Source organism: Helicoverpa zea, chromosome 5 (genome assembly GCF_022581195.2).
Source record: "Helicoverpa zea isolate HzStark_Cry1AcR chromosome 5, ilHelZeax1.1, whole genome shotgun sequence".
In the NCBI taxonomy this organism is placed as follows: Eukaryota; Metazoa; Arthropoda; class Insecta; order Lepidoptera; family Noctuidae; genus Helicoverpa; species Helicoverpa zea.
In genome coordinates, this window is record NC_061456.1 from 6,178,238 (window position 1) to 6,196,956 (window position 18,719).

General features: G+C 38.0%; 2 protein-coding genes across 2 annotated transcripts; both read left to right on the top strand.

The window, feature by feature from the left end:
- Positions 1 to 617: 617 nt before the first annotated feature.
- LOC124630652 lies at positions 618 to 9,833 on the top strand. The gene is made up of 18 exons (XM_047164616.1): positions 618 to 692; positions 772 to 1,533; positions 2,009 to 2,072; positions 2,159 to 2,185; positions 2,303 to 2,335; positions 2,413 to 2,696; positions 3,439 to 3,612; positions 3,659 to 4,413; positions 4,446 to 5,255; positions 6,986 to 7,092; positions 7,425 to 7,537; positions 7,718 to 7,820; positions 7,969 to 8,081; positions 8,166 to 8,366; positions 8,581 to 8,948; positions 9,029 to 9,161; positions 9,264 to 9,354; positions 9,644 to 9,833. Exons 1-18 carry the CDS (start codon positions 618 to 620, stop codon positions 9,778 to 9,780), a joined length of 4,350 nt encoding a protein of 1,449 aa, XP_047020572.1. The 3' UTR covers positions 9,781 to 9,833.
- Positions 9,834 to 9,948: 115 nt separating this feature from the next.
- LOC124630581 (translation initiation factor eIF-2B subunit gamma) lies at positions 9,949 to 12,758 on the top strand. The gene is made up of 5 exons (XM_047164541.1): positions 9,949 to 10,060; positions 10,146 to 10,333; positions 10,460 to 11,286; positions 11,582 to 11,811; positions 12,547 to 12,758. Exons 2-5 carry the CDS (start codon positions 10,174 to 10,176, stop codon positions 12,707 to 12,709), a joined length of 1,380 nt encoding a protein of 459 aa, XP_047020497.1. The 5' UTR covers positions 9,949 to 10,060; positions 10,146 to 10,173; the 3' UTR covers positions 12,710 to 12,758.
- The last annotated feature ends 5,961 nt before the right edge of the window (positions 12,759 to 18,719 follow it).

Consider the following 18,719-nt stretch of genomic DNA (forward strand, 5'->3'; position numbering starts at 1 on the left):
ATAGTCCAGGTTTCCGCGAGATATTTTCCTTCACCTTTTTATCAGCCATTGGTATAGAAAGTATATACAAACTTACAAAAGTTGCATTGGTACCTACTTGCCTGACCTGGAGTCGAACCCACACACTCATGCATGAGAGGTTGGAGCTTTACCCACTAGGCCACCATGACTTTCTGGCTTCTGACTACCGACAACGCCTACCAATCTAAAACTAGCTGGGCAGGGCGTTTAATTAAACATGCCTTTAAAAACACGTAAATATACGCTATGATATTATGGTTCATCCACGAATCGATCGTCGCAATAACCTTTAATCGGTTGACCCGTGTGACTGTTTACTTCCTAGATTCTCAGTTGGTTATTTTAGACACTTTTATTATATGTATTATTTAAAAATTATTTCTACACAATTGCTGGTGGGCAACTAGAGTATGTAGTAGGAACTATTTCGTGATGGATCTTTGTAGCTCTATAAAACAAGGTTTTTAAAAATTGCATTAGGTACTTTTCTCTATGACGTAATATGTCATAATGTATTGACTCACGATAAAAAAGCCACCTCGATTGAAATAATTTATAATTGTAGTGTTTTTTAGGGTTTTCTAAATAATTTAATCATGGCGTCCTATAACGATACTCCAGATATTATGAATGTGAAACAAATAATAGAATTCGCCTTTGGTGATTTGCAGGTACGTATTTTTTTCAACCTTAGTACTTTGAACTAATATTAATAGGTTCTTTTGTTCTATAATCCTTATTACATTTTAGGGAAATGCTGTGAATTTTAAGCTTATTCAGACAGTTCTATTCCTGCTTGCCAGACATATGAGATTACTAGAGAGGCGGGTTGAGGTTGAATTAGGTGCTTTTAATGTGACACCCACTGCCTCTACCTTGTCTGTTACTGAAGTCAAAATACATGCTACGCAAAAGAAGAGAAGGAAACCAAAAGACCAACTAGGGAAAACTGGTGACAGGGCTGGTAGAGCTACTGAGGTCGATGGTGAGGCTGAAAGTGGTGGAGGTAAAAGAGGTGCTAAAGGAAAGAAAGGGGTCCGATCTCCAGGCGTACCATCTGAATCAGAAAAAACATCCTCAGATAAAACATCGACAGAAAAGACGTCTTCGGATAAAGCATCTTCCGAGAAAGCATCATCAGAGAAAGCATCTTCAGAGAAAGCATCATCAGAGAAAGCGTCATCAGATAAAACATCTACTTACAAAACAGTCGCGTCAGATAAAACAACAACTGACAAAACAACCTCATCTGGTAAAACTTCAGGTGATAAAGCTTCACCTGGAAAAGCAACTACATCGGATAAAACTTCTACTGATAAGACAACTACCTCCACGGACAAAACTGCTAGTGGGAAAGGATCCTCAGATAAAACGTCATCATCATCCGGAAAAGATAAGTCGACTTCTAAATCATCTGGAAACTCTGGACAGAGGGCTATTCCTGAAGAGCAAACGCCAAGAGGTAAATCTAAGGATGGAACCAGTGATGATACTAAAAGCGGACGAAAAAAGGTAATAATTTTGTTTTCAAAACTGACTATAATCATAAAAAAATAGAACATTATTTAACTATCTATAATTTGATATTAAGAAAGAAACCCGTATGTACCACATAACAAGCATGTATTGTACAGTCAGGGTCTTACGTTACTCTTCTGGACGCCGCAATAGAGCAGAGGGAAAGGGAGCTGCGTGTTATTCAGCAGGTGCAATAAATCCTTCATACAAGGGAGCAGATATTTTATTGTTTTTTTTTTTTTTCTTAATTTTGTTTTAACAGTGATCCGGTATGTAATGTTATGGAGCTCGGGTAAGTCTTGAACAGATTTTAAGTGAAAATAATTTCAATTAGAGCTCAAATATGAAGACGGATCAGAGTAATTCCTGGAGGTATGAGTCAGCTGGTCGGTGTATATTAATAATAATATGTACTTCACCACACTATATGATTTCATGCACAGCTTATTAAGTAAAAATCTAATTGCAGAAAACGGATTCTTTCGCCGAAACAATTGGTTCCCCAACCCCAATGGCTTCGATTACTTCTAGCGGTAATGAAATGAATCAATACTGAAAGCAAGAGATACATGTAGTAGCAGTTTATTATTTCTAACACTTAATATTTTATTCTTTACAGAAACACGATTTGAAAAGATACTAGTTGGTGAGACAACATAATACTTTTTATAATTTCTAATATACATATTGTACTATTTGTTATGCATCATATTGTAAGACAGAATACCTGCATAAGACCAATAATCGTCATTTTTTATTGTAGTTGAAAGAGTTCCGAGTTCTGAAGCAGGAGCGGGTAAGTTTTTGTTAACTACTATACAAATCTTCCTCGTGATTGCAATCAAATAATGATAAATTCTCCTTTGAAAATAGATGGTCAAAGACGCACTCCTCAGATATCAGTGGTAACGCAAGAACAATTTGATAAAGTAGCAGAAGATGTGCGAGAAATTCAAAGGAAGCTTTTACCGGTGGGGACCGCTACGTTTCCTGAACATGCTGAACTTATGGAGCAACTGCGCAAAGGCGCTTCACTAACAGATGCTATGGCAGCATTACAACTGTCTGCTCGCCTAGAAGCCACGGAAAAAGCATTAGCGCAAATGATTTCAATGGTCACTGACTTAGCAAGACAAACACCAGGGGTCAAATTAGATGTAAGTTAACAATGAGTTTGACTTTATTTTTAGGTACGTACAACGAACTACTTTATCGGGACGTTTTCAGTTTTATTGCTATGACAGAAAGGGGGTATCCCCTAAGTGTCGATGTGTATTTTGTCTAAACTATTATGCACTACTCGCCAGACGAGATACAAATACAAATACAAATACAAATGGTTTATTGCTTCAAAAAGTTTACATTCTTAATTTTTGTGTTTGGAGCTCCCCTGTAAGCAAGTAATGCCTGTGTTGGGGAGCTCCGCTCTTCCATAGCTAAGTAATACAAAATCTAAACTAATTACAACTACGATTTCCTTATCTTATTTGTGTATGTGTGGGTGAGGGTGTGTGTGAGTGTGTGTGTGTGTGTGTGTGTGTGAGGGTGTGTGTGTGGGTGTGTGTATGTGTGTGTGTGTGTGTGTGTGTGTGTGTGAGTATTAGTATGTTGTGCATATGCTGTTTATAGATATAGGTGTGAATTATTTGTGTGATTGTTACAACCTGATTAGCATAAAAATTTTACTTAATGTGTTCCAAGAGTGCCTCGGTGTCGTCATAATTTAGTAATTTTATCCAATTTGTTAAAGATTTTTTACATTCGCAGTATTTTTTTGACAGATATAGAACAAGTTGTCAGCTTGCCTCAAATACATACTCAAAAATGTTTACCATATTTTCAGTATTCTAATAACAACCCATAAAAAATCATAATAATCGTATGTTTTATCTATTTCAGAGTCAAACTCAAGTTCTCTTTGAATCACCGATAGTTCCTTTTGATACCGCTGCAGCTTGGCAGAAAAAGGCTGAGGCAGGAGGTGGTGGAGGCCCAGGTGGTGTTGGAGGCCCCGGGGCAGTTGGAGGTCCCGGAGGTGGCTTCGGCCCTGGAGGTGGTGGTGGTCCTGGAGTTGTTGGTGTCGCAGGGGGCATGGGTGGTCCTGGGGGCGTTGGTGTAGGTCCTGAAAGTGTGGCAGGTGGTGGAAGACCTGGTAGTGGAGGACCTGGTGATGGAGGACGAGGTGGTAAAGGTCGTGGTGGTAAAGGACGTGGTGGTAAAGAACGTGCTGGTGGAGGACCTGGTGGCAAAGGATCTGGTGGCAAAGGATCTGGTGGTGGAGGACCTGGTGCTGGAGGTCCTGGTGCTGGAGGACCTGGTGTTGGGGGACCTGGTGTTGGGGGACCTGGTGCTGGGGGACCTGGTGTTGGAGGTCCTGGTGGTGGAGGACCTGGTGTTGGAGGACCTGGTGGTGCTGGAGGGCCTGGTGGGGGCGGACCTGGTGTTGGAGCACCTGGTGCTGGGGGAGCGGGTGCTGGGGGAGCGGGTGCTGGGGGAGCGGGTGCTGGGGGAGCGGGTGCTGGGGGAGCGGGTGCTGGGGGAGCGGGTGCTGGGGGAGCGGGTGCTGGGGGAGCGGGTGCTGGGGGAGCGGGTGCTGGGGGAGCGGGTGCTGGGGGAGCTGGTGTTGGGGGAGCGGGTGCTGGGGGAGTGGGTGCTGGGGGAGCGGGTGCTGGGGGAACTGGTGCTTGGGGACCTGGTGGTGGAGGGCCTGGTGGTGGAGGAGGACCTTGGGCTGTTGGAGGTCCTGCAGGTGGTGGTGGTCCTGAAGGTCCTGGGGGCACTTGGAGTGGTGTGGGTTCTGGAGGTGGTGGAGGACCTGGAGGTCCTGGTGGTCCTGGAGGTCCATGGGGTGGTGGAGTCCCAGGAAGTGAAGGGGCAAGTGGAGGTCCTGGGGGTCCATGGAGTAGTGGGGGGGTTGGAGGTCCTGGAGGGGCTCAAGGGCCTGGAGGGGCTCAAGGTCCTGGAGGCCCTGGTGGTCCTTGGGGTGGTGAGGGTCCGGGAAGCGTTGGGGGACCTGGAGGTCCCGGAGGTCCTGGTGGTCCTTGGGTTGGTGGGGGCCCTGGAGGTGGTGGAGGACCTGGAGGCCCCGGAGGCCCTGGTGGTCCTTGGGTTGGTGGGGGCCCTGGAGGTGGTGGAGGACCTGGAGGCCCCGGAGGCCCTGGTGGTCCTTGGGTTGGTGGGGGCCCTGGAGGTGGTGGAGGACCTGGAGGTCCCGGAGGCCCTGGTGGTCCTTGGGTTGGTGGGGGCCCTGGAGGTGGTGGAGGACCTGGAGGTCCCGAAGGCCCTGGTGGTCCTTGGGATGGTGTGGGTCCCGGTGGTCCTGAAGGTCCTGGGGGTCCATGGGGTGGTGGAGGCTATATGGATGATGGCTCTTCTGCTATTGGCGGCGGAACATCAGAGGATGGTGCAACTCCAGCTGATGAAACTACAGGACGTGCTGGCCGTGGACAGAAAGGGGCAGGTGGTGCAAAAGGACGCAAATCTGCTTCTAAATCACAAGATTCGAAGAGTACGAGGAGTAAATCTTCGAGCACGCCCGGTCCTAATGCTGGTGCCGATGGTACTGGTATTGTACAAGGACCACCCGTGTCTGCACCGGGCACAACGATGACAGAAAAAGCCACTGACTCTATTGAAGCTACCCCGTCTAACGTAGGAGCAGAGAGTGCCCCCGCATACGCTATGAAACCTGATTACATAACTTACGACGATTTAGAGTAAGTCATCATAGTTCAGCTTAAGCCACCCTTCTTTACAACAAGACACACCTATTACACTAGTTTACAGTACATTTGTTGCCGGGATTTTTTAAGCTGTTGTTGACTACTCATATTTAACCATATTTAAAACTATTAGTAGTTTTTTTTTATCAGCTCTAGTTTTTGAGATTCAGCTAAGTGCGGTTTAAAGAGAAAAAACGTGGATTTACCTTAAAGAATATTTGTTTAAAAATTATATTAATTGTTAAGTTCCAAAAAACTTGGCTTTAAAGCTCTTCTCTTATGTGTAGACTTTGGGAAATGGCGTATCAGAGACCAGCAATAGTCAGACATCATATTTACATCCCAGAAACCCTGATAACGTTCTTCCATGACACGTTAATCTTGATGCATACGTTCTCCCCTGCTCTTCGCTCATATCTCCTAAATTTTCTGGAAATCTGTCCAGATGACTGAAGAGGAAGTGACTTTATGCTCAAATTGCATCCCATACCTCTTATTTGTAAAAGCAGGTCTTCGACAAGTTCAACATAATTTTCATTATAATTTTTCAAAATTCAATATAATTTTTATTCTCTGAAAGTTCAGGTGAATGCTACACTCTTCGCTAAACACATGTTCTACTTCGGTTTTGCCATTTAGCTCGATTTTTGGTGTTTAAGCTGTTTATGTTCACGCTGCAAAAGTAAGAGCCGTCGAGATGATTTTTCGATTCTTTCCAAATAGTTGGTGTTTTAAGTTGAAAAGTACTTCTTTTACCACTTTTCCATAATCTTAAATATTCAACGCACGATTTACAAACACAATCAGGAGCCCAAGATTTGTCATTTTTATCTAACAACATTCCAAAATATAAAAAATAAGTATTTTTAAGCGTCTCTGATGACATTTCTACTCTTCTCAAACACATATTCTCCACATAAGTAACAAACATGGTTTGGATTGTTCAAACAACGCCTCCTTGAACTACTCGTGTTGTAAAAACTTCACATATTTGTATAATTACAATAAAATACGTACTTCAGCGACTGAAAAAGGTTCAGAAAAGAGAAAGTCAATAACAAGTAAAGTCGAGCTACAAAAAAATTTTTGCGGGTGTAATTAATAAAAACTAAACATAAGTGAATGTTACCAGCCATTAAATCCACGGCAACAGGCAAAAAGTTTGATTTTGTAAACTAGTGTTATAATTAAAATTATTGAATGGTGCATTTTGACAAATATTAGATCACAATTCTGCCTCAGACACACCTCTTTTAGTCGGCCTCTCGAGAAAAAGTTTTTTTTTTCAGTCAATCTTCAAATGTCAAAGTGTGTCTTGTTCGAACCGGTACCTAATTAGTCCATCTTTGATAATCCTGAAATAATGGGCATGTATTTTTTATTTTCAAACAAATAACAACGGAGATCGAAACTAATAAATTTTGCGTCACCAGCCCCCAATCTCAATCATTGTTGCATTATAATGGATGTGTAGTACCTAATCACATTAAATACTATCACATATACTTTATGATATTCTACCACTGGATGGATTAGGTATTTTTTTACAATTCGCCATAGAATATCACAAAATATATGTGCTAGGATTTAATGTGATTAGGTACGTTACATTAACCAGTATTAACGTATTTAATTTACACACCCGATATATTGGGAAATATCAATGTTTTGTTAAAATAAAAAATACGAAGCTGGAGTTTTTAATTATTTTGTTTACATTGCAGTGCTGCGGCTCGACAATTGCGTGAAACCTTATTGAATAATTTGTCGTCGTTTACTGCAAAAACTACCGCTAACGCCGAAAGTGCTTATAAGTTAGCAATGAAATTAGGTACACATTCTAGTTTTCCTTATATACCCATAATAATTTTTTTTTTTTTTCATTTTTTAAAGTGCGTAGTTCAAACGTTGTAACGGCCCAACTTTTGTTTATTTTTGTACTATGATGAACGCAGCGAGTAAAGTATAATGATCTATTTCACCTCTAAGTATTTTCCACTACTACTGCCTTTACACTATATTTAATTTAAAACAATTAATGTTATTTGTCTTAAAACTCAATCTCTTTTATTAGAAATGATTCTACATAACAAAACACATTTAAACCAGGAAATTGTAGCATTCAATTAAACATTTTATCAATCTTTTTGTTTGACCACACAGACAACAAGATTGAGAGCGTTTTAGGCAATGCTTCTCGTATGACTGACTTGGAAAATATGGTGATGCAGTACGCCGATCAGATAAATTCACTGGACACCGGGCTTTCATCTCAGGTAAAGTATTTCTATCCTTTCTTTAATATTATATTAAAAGTACTACTAACATAGTCATAATTTTTACACGGCTGTGGAAAAAAAAATCCGTGACGTGGGTGATACCGCGGGGAATATACTGGTTTCTAATAAAATGTAAGGAACGTAGGTGATTTCTCATAAATGTGTAACTATTTGTAGATGACCAACTACCAGGAACAATTAACTCAAATGCAACATGATTTGGAAATAGGGTTGGAAACTATGGCTGAAGTTCTAGGCAACTCAGGTGGAGACACTGTGGGTACGTATTCATCACTGCACTTATTTATTACTTGTTCAATAACTGTACCTATGTCTCGAACTCACCGACAGATACGGCTGATTACTTCGCTTTTTTTATCGTTCATATTTCCTGTCCAACAACCAATTTGTAAGAATCTTATTTACAGCGATGGCTGAGCTAAATTCACATTTCACAAGCCTTCAAATGGACTTCGAAAATATGTTGTACCGACAGCGAGACTTGAGAGATGCCCAACAATCCATAGCATGTGACCTCGAGGTTAGTAATGCGAAGACGCAACCGATTTGTACCTATTAATTTGGGTCTAATAATTTCAAAACATTGTTCTGTCCTTACCAATAGGGGTTGTGGAAAGAAATCGAAATGTTGAGGGATATTAAATCCGATCGTGAAGAGGTAGCAGATGCTCTCCGCGACAAGGCTGGCATAGGTGAACTCAATGGACTAGTTTCTTTGCAACAATTTGAAGCAGTGCGGGGTGACTTCGAAAAGCGTATTGGTGCAGCTTACGATAAATTCAACAATCAAGAAATTGTTTGGCAGGTATTTCTATATTTATTCAGTTTAATCTTCTAACTAGTTACTTAAATTGCTTTTTATTAATATCTTTATACTCGAGAATATCATATTTGTCGAGAACAGTGCCGGGCCTCATATTCATCGTCTGACATTGTATAAGTACCTAGGAATTTATATATGGAAGACCCTTCACCGCAACGCATCGTGTGGCGTTCTAATCCTTGATGATTTTTTACAGAAAGCCATCGATGACCTTCTTAGAGATCTGAGTGAAAAGGCAGACATAGTTCAAGTAGAAAGTCTAAGAAGAGAAATTAAGAGGTACCTCGACATAATGAAGGAGCGTATGCAATTTATAATAGATATTGTTGGAGAACCGAAGAGTGCGATGCTTTCGAAGAAACTATTTCGAAACACTGCGTGTCTATCATGTGGCAGCCCAGCGCACATGGACACGGAAGCCCCAGTTACTATTCCAGCATTGCCAAAGTTACATTCGGCCAGACAGCCAGCTGAGGGTGCGGAGGCTGAATCGAAATCTAAAGGAGGTGGCGATCACGGAATTTGCTATCCTAATTTGCCTATACCACATCTAAGAGACCCTAGGTATTTACAATTTTTTTCCCTCGCTAAAACCCTGGACGATTTTAGAATTGGATTAAAAACCTACAATATTTTTAATTCAGGTCACATGTGTGTCACCGATACTGCGGCGGTTCTCATACTGTGATTACTGAAGGTCCTAGCCGAGCTCCTCCTGGCATGGTTATTCAACAACCCTGTATACCTGGCAGTATCGAAGCTGGAACTGATGGAAAAGTACAAACATTTTTAAATATCTTTTAATTATCCGTAGATTTAGTATGAATGAATCCGTAGATGTAGTCTGATTTGTATTTGATAATATATTTTTTATTTTAGATGTACAAGGTGGACGAACCAATTGAAAAGATACCATGTTTGCCTTGCAATAAGCCGAAGCCCATACCGAGCTTTAAAGAAAAGCACGAAGGTATTACTTACTAGAGAGAATATTTTCCTTCCGTTGTAATATTAATTTGATGGTATAATTTATAAGAGCAGAAAAAGTATACTATATAAAAATAAAAAATAATAGAAAAACATACCGGCCGAATTGAAAACCTCCTCCTTTTTGGGAAGTCGGTTAAAAAACACATACTATATGGGTAACACATACTATACAATTTGTGAGGTAGCAAGATTCAGAATGCTGAGTTACTGATTGTTTAAAAACTTTATCCTGCAACTTAATGCAAGGTTTTTATTATCACTTTCGACAGAGCTTAAGACTGAAGTTGTAACAACAGAGCCCGGACCTACACAAGATGTTGAAACGAATAATGTGACTGATCTTATGCCTGAAGTCGTGGCAACAGAACCTGAACCTACACAAGATGTTGAAACGAATAATGTGTAATTTTTTAATCTATTTCATAATAATTTTTGGTTGAATAAAAACGTTACTTTATACTTTCCTGCATTTTCTTTATAATATTATTTGTTATCTCCTTAATTATTTAGCTTATCTATCTGTGGAATACTAAAAAGCCAGTGTGACATATGTCACGTTATGTACTTTTTTGACGTTTACGTACGTTTGACGTAAGACCATAAAACGTAAGTTGCTCAAAAGGAATGGGGTTATGATGAAAACAAGTAAAATTGTGTTAATTCTTGAATAATACCCCATATAAAAGGTAAACTAACTCAGCACTAATTCATTTGCTGTTAAAATCACTGTTTTTGTTTAATCTTTACTCATAGCTCTAATATTTCTTATAGATTTGCAGTCTAAGGAAACATAACAAGAATGCATAAAATACTTGAGTTTCAAGCTGTCGTGCTGGCTGCGGGGAGAGGTTCTCGATTGCCTGATGTTGGTGGGGCAGTCTCCAAGTGTCTCCTACCAGTGGGACCCTACCCAGTCCTATGGTACTCATTGAATTTACTGGAGAAAATTGGGTTCCAAGGTATGACCATTTGCAAGTGATATAATGAAATCCATAAAATAACGATATACATTAACATTTCAATGAAGTTTTGAATAAAACTAAAATACATATACCTAACCCTTTATTTCACTCTTGACTTTACAGAAACATTAGTGGTTGTTCTTGATGAAGATAAGTCCAATATATTGAATGCTTTAGAAAAGTGTCCATTGAAAATTAAATATGAATTGATAGTCATCCCATCAGAGGAGGACTGGGGCACTGCAAATTCATTGAAGCATATCAGCAGTAGAGTAACTACTGACCTGCTAGTGATCTCGGGAGATCTTATTACTAACATCAACCTCAATGAAGTGCTGAATGTACATAGAAAGTATGATGCAGCCCTCACCACATTGTTCTTTAACAATGGCCCTGAAGAATGGATTGAACTCCCCGGCCCCAAAACAAAAGCAAAACCAGACAGAGATCTAGTTTGTATTGATAAAGAAACACAAAGACTTGTGTTCTTAGCCAGCGCCAGTGACTTTGAGGAAAATGTCACAATTCCTAGGATGCTTCTAAAGAAATATGATTCAATAAGCATGTACAGTCGACTGCTTGACGCTCACGTGTATGTGATGAGACACTGGGTAGTGAACTACCTTGTAGAATCGGACAGGTTTACTTCAATTAAGGGGGAACTCATCCCGCACATAGTTAAAAAGCAATTATCTAAGCCTAAAAACCCTGCAGAGAAGAAAGGAACATCTGAGAAGAATGTAGAAATCACAAAGGATATATTTGACTTTGCTGTTGAGAGTGGCTATGAGAGTAAAATAAGAGAGATAACAACTTATAATGACCATAAATTGGGGAGTAAGGGTATCTTTTATAATGACTTGCTGAGATGCTATGCTCATATACCTAACAAGAACACATTTGGAATTAGAGTGAATACATTGTCTTCATTTTATCTATCAAACAGCAAGGTGAGCTTTGAACCACAATTTTTATTGAATCATCATATTTAAAACTTCTAGTGTAATAAAATGGACTGGAAATATAGTTCTGAAATCAACAAAAATTCGCTTCCATGTAGTGAGGCCAATATACTAGATTAAACGAATAAGGCTGTCTTTTCACTTTTAACCACGGCAATTACATTTGTGTTGTATTTATAAATTACAAGAGACTATGTGATTAAAAAAAACCCAAAAGTATGAATTTTGGTCATAATCTTAGTTTTACTTTTATTAACTTTCATGTATGCAATTAATATTCCAGATATTGTCCAACTGGGAGGAATTGACTGGAACTCCACTTTCTGAGAGATTCCACCCTGACAGTGATGTCAAAACAAAGCAGATAGATGAATCCAGTACAGTTGGCATACAAAGTGTTGTCAGTGAGAAGACCTCAATCAAAAGTACATTCATTGGTGCCAACTGTACTATTGAGAACAAAGTTAGATTGACTAACTGCATATTAATGAACAATGTCACCATTAAAGAAGGGTAAGTTAGAAACAGAAGTTCTTTATAACATGTTACAAGTTCCCCCTCGTCCCTATAGAACCTTTCTCTATGTTACTCGGGAATAAAGTAGGTTCTCTACTGTACAGTGAAAAAAAAAAAAAAGTCGTGGTGGCCTAGTGGGTACGTGGTACGTAGTAAGGACCAACCTCTCAAGTATGAGGGCGCGGGTTCGATCCCAGGTCAGGCAAGTACCAATGCAACTTTTCTAAGTTTGTATGTACTTTCTAAGTATATCTTAGACACCATGGACTGTGTTTCGGATGGCACGTTAACTGTAGGTCTCGGCTGTCATTGAACATCCTTGGCAGTCGTTACGGGTAGTCAGAAGCCAGTAAGTCTGACACCAGTCTAACCAAGGGGTATCGGGTTGCCTGGGTAACTGGGTTGAGGAGGTCAGATAGGCAGTCGCTTCTTGTAAAGCACTGGTACTCAGCTGAATCCGGTTAGACTGGAAGCCGACCCCAACATGATTGGGAAAAGGCTCGGAGGATGATCTACTCTACAGTGAAAGGATTTCTATTTCAGTTCAAAATAGCTTTTTATTTGTCAAAGTGAAATCCAAATCACCATGATTCTGTTAGTCAATATCTAGTATATGGGTGTGTCTTTAATACCTGGTAATAATATGCAATTATACTTAGTTACCAATATATTGAAGAATGATAAAAAAAAATCTAAATAAAATCCATACCATATCATTGTTTTTGTTAACAGCTGTGTCCTTCAAGACTGCGTGGTGTATACTGGCGCGACGGTAGATAACGGCTGTAGCCTGCAATACTGCCTCATAGGTCCTCACCACTCTGTGGCGGCTTCCACCACCAGCAACCACCAACTACACGCCGAAACCACTGACAACATGATCACCCTCGGCTAAACTAACATACAAATAACTGTACAAAATGAAATAAATGTTTTATAGTATATTTTATATTTATTAAGTATCTCATATTCATGGTGTTTTAGACAAATATGCATGTTGGATGTATTGTAGAATTTGTCTATTGCAGCCTATGTCGTGACTTAGGTAGTAAATACATCACCACCTCCCGCTTTTATATAACTATTCTCCAAATTTAGAGGTGCCTATGAAGTAAATTTTGTCTCCATACCTATGTAGTATGTACCTATTTTCTTTATAGAAAGATACATATCATACCACTACACCAGATATGAATGTAAACTTTAGATCGCATATAAACCTTCACAATATATAGACTAGATAACTCGCTGCTATAAATTATAATAAACGCCACTGAATAGTAATGAATATAAGCCTTGAAATGGTTGTGTGTCCGTCATATTACTTTCCCTTTTAACTTGACGTAGGGCTTAGACATTTAAGTAGGTACATCAAGAACAAATTCTCGATAGGATTCATGAGACATGCCATATAGATCTAGACCTAAGTAACGAATGAAATCTCGTACTTATGCGAAAAATTTGTTAAGCAACGTTATTGTTGAGCAACAAGAATTTTACTGGAAATAAGCACTCTCTATTTCCCTATTATTTACTCTGCTACACGGAGAATTTTTAGCAACAAATTGCCAGCAACATGTTGATGCAACTTTCTTTATAAACAAAAATTTACTTTGAAATTTTACTGTAACTACCCACTGTAGCTGGCATAGTCGAACAATAATTAGGATTTTAAAAATAAAATATAACGCAAATTGTGGAGATCTGAATTTAGCTTCTGCTGTTCTTCTGTAGTACTGCATCGATTTGTTTACCCACTTATGTTTTACCTTAATTAGCTACAAACATGCTTCACATGTTACTAGTTACAATAGGTACAAGTCAATGACTGGAAAACGCCCAAGTGTGACAAGAAATGCATTAACCCTGCCCAGCCGAGTTACCTAACTAATTAATTAAAATGCACTCACCTACCTGCATCATAAGTCGCAGCTTTACACGATAACTGTCTTTTTTTAATAACTTATGGTATGAGCTTCGGCACTTTTTTAAAGACGGCTTTGACGTGGTGTCTCTCATCCTACAAGTGGTAGACATGTCAACATGAGGCGCTTTTGACAAACGTTACCCTCAATTTTGATGGTAACTGTTCACGCTCGCTAGCGGATGCTCGCACCCTATCAGCTATTATAATTTAGTTAATTATTTATATATATTTCTTATTTTTCTGGAAACACCATTAAGAAGCTATTTGCAATGAATATTATGTTAACTTAGGAAATACTTACCTAAACACAAATGTTCGTGTTACATACGTGTTATGCACGGATTCCGTTACTACCTAAATAGACGGGCAATTAGAATAATAATATACATAACGTTGACCTAACATCTCTTAATAACCTGCAATCATCGACACTTTCTTCCGAGAACAGTTTCTTATATATTAAAAGGCACGAAGTCTAGATTGCAATATGAAGACCATACAAATGTAAGACGTTGGAATTTTAATAGCTCCGATAACTGGCAATTCAAATCCATGAAAGTAGATACAGACGCCTGCAGGTCAACCTACCCGAATCTGACAAATTTTACCAGTCGAACATTAACCTTCCAGTATTGGTATTTTTATTGATAAGGTTGAAAATATATTGAAGAAATTTGACAGATTGGGGTAGGTTGATGAGCTGTTGTCTGTCCCTAGCTACATGTAGTATACCTTACGTACTAAATATTATTAGGAACGTGTTTGTTTTTTTTTGAAAATGGCTAATTAAGTAGGTATCACTTAAATAAATCTCCGTCATACCACACAAAGCTGCTCTACCAATCTTAATTGATTAACAGGTATTAATTACACACGCATTCAAGCGTCTAGATAAATCAAAAAGCCAAATAGAACGCAAATTGTCGGCAGGTGTTGTAATTGGAACGCCTTCATTAAATGTTTGGCGTTGAAACTTACCTAGGTACTTATGTAACGTGCGATGCATCAGTCTTTACAAACTCATAGGAAAAGACCCAGTTCCATGATCGTAGTACTTTTGTGGTTTATGGGTATCAAAAACAGTAATCGAAAAAAAAAACGATCGATCGAAAAACACTAAGGTACCTATGTCAGTAGATATAAACTTTAATACAATAGGCAATATTATTACGTTTATAGGAGTAGGTATATATTGCAGGATTGCCCCGTGAGTCATCGACCTCCGAAAAACTTCACTCAACTGCTATTAAGCTGCGAGAATAAGTAGGTATTGCATATCAAAATATCTACATAATTATAACTTATGTTATGGTCTTTTAGAAACAATATAGATAAACAGTTATCAGATAAGTACCAATCATCATAACTATGATCCTGCTCACGCAGTTCAAAAGTAATTTCGGCGGCTTTAAATGGAGAAAGTCGATTAATAGGACGCTTATATTTAATTCAGACAAATTCATGTTCACGGTAAAACACTGGTCAGTTGCATCCGGTTAAGACTTCAAGCCAACCCTAAAATAGCTGGGAAAGGATGGGCAGATAAGATGTGTCACTTTGCCTCCAACTGTGAAAACAGATGATAGGTATCTGAAGATACTTACGAATGCTTACTTTAAGCAAATATTTAAACATAATTTTATTTAAGTACAGCTAATGATACCCAGATTACACATAAATACTCGTACAGCATTAAATGGCTGCTAATTTCGATAACAAAAAAACAGCACCGTCAGCATAAATGTTTCGTCATATTTGCATGCAAATTACGGATTCAATTTGTGTATGATCGTTTTATTAAGCCAATTACAGTCAATCTTAAACGATCGTGATCTGAAAAATATAGTGACCTAACCAAAAATTTTGCAATTTTTACTGCAGTCTGGCGCCATTTATCTGATTGTTGCAACAAATTATTGGACATTGCGTGCAAACAGGTTGGGCTAGACAGATAATAGTTGTAGCAATATATAGAGGTACGTCTGTATTATATAACAAAACACTGGCATTTATATATCAAAAATACTGGAAGCGTTAATCCTACTGCATCGCGTGTAACCGCGTAATTTGGTGAATAAATCTCTCGTCGCCTTTGCATAATAATAATTACGTGTGCCAGCGTCTTGCAGCGCAGATAAAGAGGGCTAGTTGTCTAACCCCACGGAATCAATTTGATACATCACTCCCGTGTACTCAATGACGAAAGAGACTTGTGTAATGCCCAAGAAGTGGTCACAATTACGGGCACCTTAAAGACATATGGAAAAGTTTATTTACCCAGGTAAGTAATCCTTTGACCTAATAACAGAGTAAGATGGCAAAGCAAACAAAATCACTGTACCTAGCTTATGGCTTGGCAATTTACAACTACAGATACCTAGGTATGCTTTCACGACTGGTTCTGTATGATGCATTCAGCGACTACTTAAAAATGTAAAGTCAAATCATATCCAATAGGTACAACAAGGCTAACTTCTTGTTTTATTTAAGTACAGATTATTTTAATTGTTCTTGTAAAAAAATCAAATTACTAAATGATTTAAGAAACTAAAGCTCTGACGCAGAAAGAGCAAAAACAAAACCAGTTTATGATATCGATTCCTGATAATCCGGGACGATCGCCCTTCGTGATCAAAACAGGAAAGTCTGGCCGGATAAATGATAGGATTTTCCAACATACAGTTGCTGAATTCATGGAAAAAAAAAATATCCTGCATCGTCTGATATTTTTGACGGGGAAAATAGCTTATAAATTGAACATTCGATACCAGTTAGATACCTATAATCGGTGGCTGCATGTTATAAAATGACGTCAATTACGGTCAATTAATTGAATAATCATTAAGTATTTAGAGATAGATATATTGACCACATAATATTTATAAATGTCATGACAACTCTCAAGGCGTTACTACATCAAACTTTTCATCAAGCAATTTAACTCAATTTTATTCACAGACAGGTTTGGTAAAGGTATAGGCTCCTACATTCAACACTCACTCTCTCAATCACACATTGTAACTAGTCACTGTTACCCTGATTTACATTTCAATTATATAATAAAAAACATAATTAATACTCAATTCGATGTTGACTCCACATTAATTCTTTTAATAGGTGATAGTCTTGATTTAATGAAATCTGATATTGCAAATGGTATCAATGCCTTACTAAAACTAGATCTGAAGAATATTATACTTTGTGCATTACCATATTCAGATTGCTCTTCAGATGAACAAAATAAGTATGTTCATAGTTTGAACAATTTCATGTACACTTTGACATGTTGTCATAGCGACAAATTATTGTTTTTTGACACTAACAAGTTTGTTAGTGATTTTTATTTAACAAGGGAATGTATGTATTTCCCTAATAAATATAAAGATCTGATTGCTTCTTTGTTAGCATATAATATTAACAGTGTCATAGATAACAATATGACAAAACCTAGAATAAGCGACGAATCAGTATTGTCTAGTTTACCTAACAATACTGTGATTGAAGATTTAAACTAGCTCCTGAGACAATAGAAAAGCATTGTAGTAACCTTATACTCTTTCATCAGAACATAAACCGCTTTTCTGGCAAAATTTTAGATATTGAATTATTAATTGATAAATATTCTATTGATATAATATGTCTTTGTGAGACATGGTTAAAGCCTGATAAAATGTCATTTAATGTGAATAATTTTGTGGTTGCCAGTGTGTTTAACAGAGTTTCAGCTGAGGGTGGAGGTACAATAATTTTATCTAAGAGTAATTTAAAATTTAAAAATAGATTAGACATTACCTCTGGCTCTGTTGATCGCGTCTGCGAAGTAGCATGTGCAGAGATAGAAAGCCATGTAATAGTATGCGTTTATAGACCACCAGCATCAAATTTTTCTTTATTTCTCGTTCATATGGAGGATATTCTCTCAAAAGTTATTAAAAGTAATAAATTAGTCTATATTTGTGGTGATTTTAACATAGATCTTCTCACTGAATCATCTGATAAATGTAACCTTTTAGCGTTATTTAATTCATTTAATCTTAATTATTTATTTAATGATCCCACTAGAATTACGGCTACTTCTAGTACCTGTATTGATAATATATTTACTAATAACAGTAATATCGAACATTTTTCCTTAATATCTGGTGTACGGTCGGACCACAAAGGTCAGCTTGTTAGTTTTAAAACTAATAAAATAAACTCATTAAATAAGATAATTACTTTTAGACCATTGAACAAAAAAACTTTGCAAAAATTTCAAGATAATACTTCGGATAAATTAAATTCTATTAACATGGACTATAAAGAACCAAATAAACTATTTAAACATTTATTTAATACACTCTGCCAGGAACTTAATAAGTCATGTCCGAAAAAAACTATTAAAATCACTCATAAATTTAAATTCAGTGAATGGTCTACTAAAGGGATTAGGATAAGCAGGGATGTCCTATATAACTTGTACCACGAAAGGTCATTGACTTCTGATCCAACTTTTCATGACTATGTAAGGAACTACTCGAAGATATTTAAAAGGGTATGTATTTTGGCTAAGTCGAAATCAATTAGTAATAAAATAGCCAAATCAGACAATAAAATTAAAACAGTCTGGAATATTATAAATGTTGAAACCGGCCAAACTAAAATGCGGGATGCTGACCCGCGGTTAGTTATTGATAATGCTGTTATCTCAGATAAGGTAGAGGTTGCCAATGCTTTTGACACCTTTTTTTCAAACATTCCCGTAGAGGTTACCAAGTCCCTTAATTCATCTTCTATATTAGCTGAGACGTTACTTCGACAGAACTTCAGTAGAAATATACCTGACTTCCAATTTCAATATGTCTCTGATTACACGATCAAAAGAGCATTCAAGTCTTTAAATCTAAAAAAGACTGAGGACTTATGGGGCTTTTCTGTCACAGTCATTAATTCCATTATTGAGAGTGTTGCCCCAATACTTAGTGAAATTTTTAACCTT